At 49.2% G+C, this 11,390-nt stretch overlaps 1 protein-coding gene across 1 annotated transcript; it reads left to right on the top strand.

Moving 5' to 3' along the window:
* The first annotated feature begins 2,407 nt into the window (after positions 1-2,407).
* On the top strand, positions 2,408-9,834 carry LOC135805662 (uncharacterized protein CXorf58-like). The gene is made up of 9 exons (XM_065319737.1): positions 2,408-2,796; positions 3,156-3,246; positions 4,635-4,729; positions 5,020-5,134; positions 5,577-5,708; positions 6,895-6,970; positions 7,651-7,789; positions 8,317-8,494; positions 8,958-9,834. Exons 1-9 carry the CDS (start codon positions 2,741-2,743, stop codon positions 9,144-9,146), a joined length of 1,071 nt encoding a protein of 356 aa, XP_065175809.1. The 5' UTR covers positions 2,408-2,740; the 3' UTR covers positions 9,147-9,834.
* The last annotated feature ends 1,556 nt before the right edge of the window (positions 9,835-11,390 follow it).

Raw genomic sequence — 11,390 nt, forward strand, 5'->3', positions numbered from 1 at the left:
CATACTGATGTATGCTAAGCATTCATTCGCGCAAGCATATTCGGTGTATAAGCCGCATGTGCGATTTTGGTCCGATTTTTAGCGAAAAAAAGTGCGGCTTATACCCCGGAAAATACGGTAGTTTGAACACGATAATGTTGCCCACTATCTGAGACATGTGTGCTGACTAAGGGTGAAGTGAGGGAATACTAACAGTACTGCAGGAATAGATACGCACACCTCGTACTTATCCTGGTTGTGCTGTGCCAGAGCTGAAGATCCTCGGGTATTCATTGGAAGCTGAGAAAATGCAAGCGACCGAATTTAACGTCATCAGCGGTTGTTGCGTAGCCGATGGTGCACGGGCTTCGCATGCCTTTCTGCTGCTGCGGCACCCGTTTCCTAGCTGCGTATCATTCTGATTCTTGCATTCGCACCCATTAGCACGGCAAAGCCAAAGCGTTCAGAGGGCATGTGAAAGCCGATGTTCTGACTGCAGCCGCTTCTCTGGTGTATTCCCGTCAGCACGTACTGTTGAAGGTCCATCTGCAACACCAGGATGTCGCCGGCCCGCCACGGCTGACCTAGCTTGCGAAAGCTACCGGCGCACTGCCTCGAATGCACCTTGCCGGTCATTTTATGGCACGGCCAGCCGATGAAAGGCGTGCGCAGCTTTGCAGCTTGACCATTCTCCTCCGCAATTATCCCAATGAACAGTCCGAGGCCAGGTTCAAGAACTTGAATGGAGCACTCTATCACACCATGTGAATAGCTACCCAGGGTAGAAACCATGCCGTAACCGTCGGCGACTCGCGATATCTCATGTCCATCGTTGGACAGGCGCACGTGTGCAGTGTCGCAACTAAACGGATCGAATGTCGGATGCACGTGAATCGGCTTCTCCGCCGTCGTTCCGTCCCGGCTGGGTGTGGTGCTGCGTCCGTCACAGCCACAATCAACTAATTCGCCGAGATCAGCCGCACGACTTCTCGCACAGTCGGCAAAGGGCACGTAGGACACATCAAACGGCACTCTGAGATCATGTGCAGAGAGTTTGGCACTCTGTGTACAATTGACTACATCACTGACCTGCTTCTCCAGGGTCTTCTCCGCTGCCAGAAGGCTGCTATTGCCAAGGTTACGTAGCAGGTGCTCACAGCGGTCCAGCTGATATTCCTTCTTCTTCACGTAGGCAGATTGCTCGTCCAGTTGTTTCACTGCTGACCAGTGCAGACTGTCCAGTTGATCAATCAGTGCTTGTTCTCTCTGCTTTATGTTCTTCACGTGCTCGGCAAAATCAGCAGCAATATAGTTCGACAGATGCTCCACTCTGTCGTGAATTTCCCTAGTCTGCGTGCTAACAGCATCGCTAGTTTTACCAAGCTTCTCTCTCCAGGCACTGCCTAAGGTGCTCAGCTGTGTCTTCCAGATTTCCCGCTTCCTGTCGGCTACCACCTGGATCTCTTCCATCGGTGAGTGGTCGCAGTGCACTTTCTCGCGGCATCTCTGACAACACAACTGTTCGCACTTGCCGCAGTATGCATCCACCGTGAAGCTCGGGTGCAGCATGCACTTGGGCTCTGGTGCGCCAGTGCCGTCGCCCTCGCCGAGGCTGGCCAGTGCAGTGACTGTTGCTGCAGCCAGCTGTGTGAGCCGGTGGCCACGCGTGCTCCTCTTTTTCAAATGCACCCTGCTATGGCCGTCACACAGGTACAAGTCACAATCCACGCACTGCGACACTGCCAGCTCCGAGTCGGAGTCTTCTATGCACTGAGGATCTTGGCAAACTGGTTGTTGCTGCGCTTGACACTGGGGACCTAGTCCCAGGTCATCACCACCGTTATTCTCGTGTGCTTCATCCGTGCCACGTCGCTGATTTATATCCGGCCTAGGCCAGTCCACGAGTGAATCTTCCAGTCGAATTCCCGGAAGGGCAGAGCCTGCCACTGTCAAGCATGTGAAACAAGAAACTGTCCCATCTTTGGTGACATGTTCGCGCAGGCAAGCAACACACATTGCATGCAAACAATGGAGTATCTTGAGAGATTCCGTTGCGTCGTTACAGGCAACACAACAGCTTGTATTACTTTCCACTCGATCATGATCTCCACGAATAGGAGCGGCCTCGATCTCAGCCATTCTATATCATAGGATTCAAAATCAATGCAGGCTCTGCATGATTTGGAGATCCGGAACACGAAAGTCAAAAGGACAAAAGCATACAATGTATTGTAACTTCAAAAAGCTCAAGATCAGAACAACAAACAGCAAACCTTGCAAGTGCACGTGCGATGTACATGCGTGTGTGTACGTGTAGTCCTAGCAACAAAATATTGTCATTAGCGACTAAAGCAGCTAGCGCTTGTGCCAAACTGATTTGGGGAAGGTCGGTTGGTTTTTTTGTTGCCTGTTCGTGCTTACTACACTACAGCGATCGCACTATTCGAGGACTGTTTGTAGTGTAGATCAACCCCTCGACACCGTCCTGCTCCGGTATTATTACTAGATGCTGAACAATTGTAGCCACTGTCAGCAGCAACAAACTTACAAGTAGCAGGCCTGATTTTTGTGATGTACTAGAGTAGACACAGCCTCTTTACTTACGTGCCAAATCAACTTTAGCAGGACCGTTACGTTGAGGGTTCCAGGGCAAAGTGTTCAACCAACACGTAATTGCCGCACGCACGCGCTCATAGACATAGCGGCCTGTGCTAAGCTGAACCTGGAAGCACTGAGCTGCGGCCCAGGAAATCAAGGATGAATGGATGCGAGTGAGCCTGGCCAGGGGCGGCAGGACCACGTCCTCTCCCAAGAACGGTGAGAACTAGTTGATGATGTATGCAACATCCATGTACATGTACATGATGAACCATGGCTGATTTCCGACGGGCCAATTGATGGGATATTTTTGTAATCACAAAATACTTCAAAGAGTATATACCCAGGAGTGTGCAACTCGACAATCTCTCAGCCCAAGGTGGAACGTTTTTTTTGTTATAACAACAACAGTTTCTCGCGGCCGTTTGGCTCCCTGGTGCTATCATGTGTAGCTAGAGAACAAAAGTGCAGAAAACTTGTACAAGGCAGCTACCGTAGTCAAAGCAGAACAACGGTTGCGGGACCGGGACCGCCATTGTGTGCGTGTGTCTGTCTGTGTGATGTTCCACCACGCACAGGTATGATGCCGGCTGTATTATTTGGGAAGCATGGTGTCGCTACCGGGATCGGAAATGGTACTTGATACTTCGAATAGCCATCCAGGAAGCCGTAAGTTCGATGGGTCGGTGGTGGAGAAATTATTGTTGTGTACGTTTCGAAATCAACCGCACTGTGACTACAATCATACTCGTGCATATCATCCCAGTCACATCTTTGAGACACGACATGTTACATGACATTGTTGGTTGACAGCAGGTAGCAAGGCGGTGGAACACCGTGTTCGGAAACAGGGTGTTCCACCGCCTTGTTACCTGCTGTTAACCAACAACGTCATGTGTACAAAAAAACAACGTTTATCTAATAACATGTTACATGCACGAGTATGTCCAAAACAGAATCAATTTCCATGGCACACTTGCACACAACTCCAAGCTCGAATGCGGAAGATATGCGGATCAGGAAGAGCAACGTTATGGAGCGAAGAGGCGCTCGAATAGCCCAAAACCTCGAAGTATGTTTAACATTTGAAACATTCTGTACTGTAGATGTAGCAGCCTGAGGCTATAGCCGTACTCAGTAATTCCACAGTATTTGTACCTGGGATAGTTACCCAGGTCACTGTGGTATGCATTTTGAAGATGTTCTCCCCGTTACCCCCAAAGGGCCATCGACGGCTTTTGACACCTTTTCCGGGTCACGAGAACGGTGCTTGCTGGGATGGCGGAATGGATTCGGCTTTACGAGAAGCAATAATCGAATATGAAAACGTCAGGAGAAAGCATAAGTGTTTACACCCCTGCATGTGTCGCAATGGCCAGAGTTGACTAAGGGTCATCATTACCTTGGTCTTCATCTCATGCACCAATTGTCCTATGACCATTCCTAACTATACCGTAGTGTCTTGGATCATTAAAGCCTGTCTCGTATACATGTAGAAACCTATTTTGGATACAAGCCTGAAGTCCATGATGAACTGACGGTTTTAGTGTTGACATACATAGGGATATCTGGTTTGCATAGAAGCCGGACTTGAACAGAAGCCTAGCCCTGACATCGGCTTCTACAGGAATAAGCCTGGCTTTAATACGCCACATTATGGTAGTTATGCATGATGGTAAGTATGACATTTCGTGGGAACCCGGCGCATGCATGTATGTCCTTCATCCTCCTTCTCCCCAACTCACCGGCCATTGTCAGTCAAGAATCTACCGCGGCCACTAGGGCGTACACTGTGGCGTATTTCAGATCCGGGTGCCAACAGTCCTCCTTGAGGGCGGCGGCTTTCCTACGGATGTGTAAAGCTCAGTCTGAGTGTAACGCAAGCCGTGATTTTTTTTAACAACACTCCTTACTAAGCTGCCGGGTAGGGAGCTCTGTTAACTTTTCTCTTTTCCTTGGACCACAGCTTGTCCTAGTGTGTGTGCCCCCATGTCTATTGGAGCAGGTCACTTGGCACTGAAACATGTCCCGTTGATTCTTTGTCTTCGCCGTCACAGGAACACAGCCTGTCACACAGTGTACTGCGTCAGCTGATACCCACCGAGGCGAAGCTGCTTCGAGACAAGGTGATGAAGGCCAAAGTGCGCTTCAGGCAAGTTTCGCTTGGCGCATTGATGCCACAATTTCACTTTTGATGAACTGGCGGTTGAGACGCTATCGGACTCGTTTGCTTTGCTGGTTGATATATGTGTGAGAGAATTCTGCTCTGCATGTATGATCTGATAGCCGGGTCCTTTATTACTTTATTACAACTTTGAGAAACGAGAGTGATAGCAGTCTCAAAAATGATAAAATGTACTGCTGTGCTACGGCTGTTTCTCATTGGCATTCTCTCTGGTGTGGAACTTCGTGTTACTTAACCGGCTACAATTCACTGCACAGGCTGATTGGAGGCACTTTCCCACCAGGCATCGTTTTCAAGATATATGTGACTTCCGGGGAACAAACAGCTGTCCAGTACCTTAGCGGCAAGGAACTGATACGACCAGCATCTGAGGTCAGTGCCCTTGCCGAGAAAAAGCAAATAATTATGCCTTTATGGTTTTACACTGCGATGATGATGTACATGCACGTGCACGATCATCATGGAATGATAGTACAATTGGCCCCCGGTGCTGCAGCGTGCGCACATCACATACGATTGTTGTCTGAGGCGTTTGTGTTCCAGCAGCTCTAGGTGTTCTCTACAGTCATATTGATGGAAAATTGCAAATCTCGAAGTAAATCATACTGAGATTCTCTTCACCGGCTGAGCCTTTTAGCCATACATTTCTCTAACGTTAGTGCCAATGGCCTCGGATTTTAAATATCTGAGAGTGAGCCATACATGTACATTAGTTGACTGATGGTTGCTTGTGCAAACAATTATACACTCGTAACCTGAGCCATTATCCTGACTGAATATGCATCACTGTACTGTTTCCGGTCTGTACGCTCAGGCAGCACAAGATGCTCTGAAGCAGATGGGAAAGCGGAAATTCCACGACCAGATGGCTGAAGATGAAATGTACGAGGATGCAATCGGTGTGAACTCTCTGGCCGATGCCGTCACGCCTCAGGAGTGCATGCGAGTACGTACGTTAAAACTTGGCAGTCACCGCACACATCCGTTTCCCCCAAAAAAATATCCGGATAGGCGAGGGAACCAGATAATCGAACACACACACACTGTATGTAAGTGGACGACGTATGCTGTAAATCGGTAACCAACGATATTCTTCTGGATGGAGGCGAGGGATCTGGATGAAAGGGGACCGGATGAAAGGGGACCGGATGAAAGGGGACCGGATGAAAGGGGACCGGATGAAAGGGGACCGGATAAGCGAGGTCTGACTGTACTCATGTTCACTACGCTGATATGAGATGCCAGGGTGGGGGGCAGGGGCGTCGGAAGGTTATTTAGTGTGGTACGGTCAGCTATCTGAAGAACAGAATGCGCGTGAGGGAGGGGTGGCGGAGCCGAAACTTTTGGAAATTTAGAGTCCAAATCAGTGCATTTTATTGATTTACGGGGTACTTGCGGCAAAAAGTGGTACGGTCAATACCGTAGTGACCGTAGCGTGTCCGACGCCCCTGCTGGATGCTACTGAACATTACACCATTATGGGACTGCTAATCAATAGGAGTACGTACCGTCCTAGGGATTTTGCATCGAGTGCCATGCAAACTGCTTTGAAGTATGTCAGACTCGGGGAAAGGTGTTATGATGCGGAGTGTACAGCTGTCTGAGCTGTTCAGGGTCAAATCATCATCGCGGCTTCTGTCAATGCATGGATATGCGTTACTCTTGTTCTGCATGCCGTCACTGCGCGTGTTCTGTGAGTCTATGTTGTATCAGTGATCGGGTGCAGACAAACATGCACTGCTACAATACTGCCGGGTGCTGAAGACGGGAGCACTGAAGAACGAACAGGCTAGAATTTCACCAAGCACCGTGCAGCATAGCATGATGTATACACGGTGACTCAACTGTGCATGGACCATAGTACATGAAAATAAGAAAGGCCTGGGCCGCTAGGCTACGAGGCTGACACCCAGTTCTTCGCAACCCGACAGTACTGTACAGGGAATACACTACATGTAGACGGACTAAGTCCTGCGAATCAGTATTAGACTAGTATGTATTATGGTGTCTGGGTGTGTGATGACTGGCCGCTGGCTGCAGACACTACACTATGCTGGCGCTGCTGAGGCTGAATGGAAGTTCACAAAACACCGGTGTTCTGTCATCTGATCTCCCTGTTTTGCTGACCGTAGTATCAAAGTTTACGTGACGAGCAGCACGCTGGAGAGGGTGGCAAGAGCAATTCATGGCGACGCCTGTCACTCGATGGTGAGTAACAATGACATCATCATCATCATATAATAAGTTAATTACACTCGCGGTAGCACACACTGTACATGTAGAGGGCGTTGTTGCAGGTTTTAAAAGATGCATCTATAAGAGCTAGACATGTACATTGTATGTCTGTCTGACTCAATAATTACACCACATGAACAAGAAAATCATTCAATTGTGAACATGTGATCAAAATAACTGTCTGCAGCAGGGTGGCAATGAGTTGGAGCAAACCCTGGAGGCCACGGGTCAAATTCAGATACATGTAGTTCCTGTTAGAGTTGTTACCGGTTAGAGCCACACTAGATTCACTACGGAGGCTATGCGAATGATGTCATGGTGGTGAGTCAGCAGAACCACTTATGGGTGCTATGACAGCGTGAGTCGGCGGTTTCCATGGTTTCATTTGGGCTGGTGTATCGCTGTGCTGCAACGTCTTTGGCAAAGCATCTAAACTGATGATGTAATCACACAACCTCTATAGAGGTCTACAAATTAACGACATCATTGGTGATACAATGCTAATGATATCATATGTTATGCTTTGCATGGAGTAGCAAACAAGAACTTGTGCATGGATGTATGGGCCAGGGAACCCTACATACACACACCGGCTTGTGAAGGCCCACTCCCTGGCATGGTGTAACTCTCGGTTTTTCTCTTGTGCCCTGCAGTGTTTCTGCGCACCATTACTGGCCAACCCGTGTACAGACCGCGGGGCCCGAGCATACCTGTTATCCTAGGGCGCAAGCACATCTCAGCGAGCGGCAAACCAGTCACGGCCGCAGCAAAGCCCAGAAGTCTTCTAGAAAGGTTAGAGAATGTGGTGCAGTCTATACCCCCCATCAGATCCCTGCTGGAGAGAAAGTGTCAAGCAATAATTTAAAATGGGAAAGTGACAGAGATTCAGCTGGTAAAATGAACATGAGACTGCGTGCCAGATTCAGCACAATCCACCTTGCATGTCACAGCCTCTTCAAATGTGGAACACAACGGGTGTATTCAGTACAGTATCATGTACACTGTTTCTCCATCTTTCCTGGATTTCACGGACCACCGCACAACTGAGGTAGAACGGTGCAGGTATGATTATGTGGCGGTCTATAAAACACTGCCTGTGCTTGCTTGGACGTGGCAAATGGGATTTGGGCTTTGGCCTCTGGTTTGTGGATCTGATTTATCCTCCCCCACCGGTTAGGAGCTGCATCTGACGCCTGATCATGGGATGGTGGCGTCCCACTGAAGCAGAAAGGCGGTTCTTGACCCGTCCTGCACACGAACCCGAGGCTGGGTCATTATTGGTTTTTTTTTGGTTTTTTTGTGCTTGTTTGCCATCACAGGCCCGGCGGAGGTACTGGTGAATCTGCTGCTGTGTTAGCTCAACGCAACACTACTGGAGTAACTTCCGCACCTGCAGCCGCGCCAGCCCAGCCAGCCCGCAAGCCTCGTGTACCACTGTCGCAGCTCTCCAAGCAGAAGCGGCTTGAAAAGATGCGGCAGCTCTATGGTTTGGCGGAGGTGATCCTAACTTGTGAAGATTTTAATTCTAAAACACCTTCTTGGTGTGATGATATTGACCTGGCCCATATAGGCTAGGGCCGGGCGAATGTACTCTGTGCATTATGACTTGAAAAATTGTGAAACAGGAACAAGAAAAAAAGTGGTACAGTAACTGAAACAAGATTGCGGAAAAGATGTAACGAATACTAGCGATGTGTTCTCCGCTGGCTCTTCTCATGCAGAAAAAAAACACCTCTTGCCATATTCTGCTTGGGCAGCATGGTCATGCTTTTTCCAACAATGCATGCATACTTGGAGTCACGGCTCATTTTTGTGTCGTTGCTTGAGCACGGTATGCACCGACTTAATACCGGTACTGCAGTAGATGTGATGTACTGCTATCACCGTAGCATTACAATAGATATCCCTCCACCAGTGACTCATGGCGGATATGTTTAAAATGTGCTTTTCTTGTGCCCAGAAATCTCCTGGCAACATCATTGCTCAGATGCAGCAGGTGGAAGCTGGCTGCGCAGTCGACAGTGCGCAACTGCAGACCAATGATGGAGACAAGGTTGCCGGAGCAGGGGAAACTGTGGATTGCGAGGCCGATGAACTGTACACATGGTCGCAGGACTTGTGCTTGGATGATCCAGACCTGGACTTCTGAGGCACAGTTCAGGGTCAGGTGGTTTTGGGAGACTGCGGATGACATTGAACTCGCCAAGGCATGATGCTTACGGCAAGCAGTGCTTGTCCACATTGCCAGGGATTTCTCCGGGCACTCGCGTCATTCTCCAAGTGAGCCGCTGCCGCTGGTGGGTTCTTTGGTACATGTAGCGGATAAGTCGCATGCCCGGGGATCAGTGTGACTAGCCTGTGGTCAAGCATGTACGGTGTTGGATTTGTGTTGGAAATCACGATACCAAATAACAGTGAACGATGCACCGCTCCCTTTCTCACTGTGTGCCTTTGCACCATCCACGGTGAGCGTCTGCGATATCCCACGTACTTCAGCAAGTGTTCATTGAAGTAGGAATATTGAACATGGAGTACACTAAACTCCTCCCTGAAACTTTTTTAATGGCTGTCCTGAGTTTCCGAGTTGAACCAAATCTTACTACAAATAGCGGAGAACTTGAAGCTGCAGTCAGTGCACCATCAGCTACCCCACATGATGTACTGGTAGTACAGTGTAATGCTTTGTCTTGACTATAACATCGGCTGCGGGCCAGTGCTGGCCTACGGATGGCTTACACGTATGCTCTTCGTCTTGACACAGACAGTGATCACATCATTATTAGCCTTTACCTTTCTCACATCGACAATGTTTATCTCTATATATATCTGCAAGCTCAGTTTTGGTTTAGTGATTGTGTGTGTGTGTGTGTGTGTGTGTGTGTGTGTGTGTGTGTGTGTGTGGTGGGGGGGGGGGGGGCAGATCTTGTCCACTATCTTGCTACAAGTGAGAGTCGACGGTGGGTGCCGTACATCCGGTGCACTTGCAGATGTGCATGCTACTCTTGCGACTCGGCACATCCCGGCACGGTACACGGCAGGCTAGTGGACCGCCGTCACCGGCCTACCAAATGTAAGGATGCTGGCTGCAGTCATGAGGTGCCGCCGGTGTATCTCGACTGAGCATTGAAGTCTTCAAACTGGCACAAGGGGTCCAAAAACGTCTGACTTACAGCGGCGAGTTCCTCCATTGGTGCAGTACATGATGTGATATTGCACGCGTGCATGTATGCGTATGGGGGGGGGGGGGGGTGTATGAGGTGGAGGGGGAAGGGGTGTATGAGGTGGAGGGGTGTGTATGAGGTGGAAGGGGAAGGTGTGTACACTCTACAGGGGTACTGATTATGTGTGGACGTTCTGTGGCTGGCCATCACCCTTTTTTTATAGTGCTTGCTGCGACATTCTCTCCGACCCGAAGGCCATATCTGTGAGCTCTGCTGCTTGCCAGTCTTTGGTGTAGCAGTTATCAAGGCGTGCAGTGTGCAGTGTGCACGCGCTTGCAGGTGTACGTATGATGCAGCCGATGCAATTGATGCGGCAGCTAGGGCCCATGGCATGGGCTACTACATGCACTAGTAAGTAGTATTGTCGCCGGGATATTGCGAGCCGTTGTGGCCTCATGATTTCCGCCAACACATTCCAAGGCCCTCCGCACTCAATCCACTTGGCAATCGCGACCTGGTATATACATGTATCTATGGTAAATCATGCATGGGTGAACTACTACAGACTCTGCAGAGGATCAAGTTTTGAGAGGAAATTATTTACATGCTCTAGGCTAGCACAGTCCAGCCTGACTGGTGCCGTGGTGACCATGGCGACAAGACAGCTCAGGCATAAAGCAGTAACATTAACACCAAGGAGGGTATGCTATGGGGGCTTATTACCGGTATTAATTTTACTCTCTTGGTAACACCAAGAGTACGGCCTGTGGGGATTTATTATTATTATTATTATTATAGACAACACCTCATGGCATGAAAAAAATCAGCCAGTACGGGAGATGTGGGTGGGGGTTGTGTCACGTACTCTTGGCAACTGGTTACACCAAGAGTAGATCCACCAAGAGTAGATTATCTACTCTTGCCTGAGTCTTGGTAACACCAAAGGGGTTATGTACTCTTGGTAAAGAGTAGATAAACATTTTATCTACTCTTGGTAACACCCATACCATGTAGATCTACCATGCTACTCGTGCGATCCTCGTTCGAGTGAGGCTCGGAGTAGATACAAGATAGAGGAAGTCACCTCCCGAGATCTGACCGGTCGACCTGCACGGCTAGCTGCAGATCGATCTGGCCTGGCAGCTCAAGTATTTTTCAAAAGGAGGTGCGGCAGCGGCACACGTGCAAGCGGGTCTACACTCTGCTACGGCCCATGTAGATCTACATGATGA

This window comes from Sycon ciliatum, chromosome 1 (genome assembly GCF_964019385.1).
Source record: "Sycon ciliatum chromosome 1, ocSycCili1.1, whole genome shotgun sequence".
NCBI classification, from domain to species: domain Eukaryota; kingdom Metazoa; phylum Porifera; class Calcarea; order Leucosolenida; family Sycettidae; genus Sycon; species Sycon ciliatum.

Coding starts and splice junctions, on each gene's coding strand:
- LOC135805662 (XM_065319737.1), top strand. CDS start 2,741: ATGGATGCGAGTGAGCCTGGCCAGGGGCGGCAGGACCACGTCCTCTCC. Junction 4,730..5,019: donor AAGGCCAAAGTGCGCTTCAG/GCAAGTTTCGCT, acceptor TTCACTGCACAG/GCTGATTGGAGGCACTTTCC. Junction 8,495..8,957: donor AGCTCTATGGTTTGGCGGAG/GTGATCCTAACT, acceptor TCTTGTGCCCAG/AAATCTCCTGGCAACATCAT.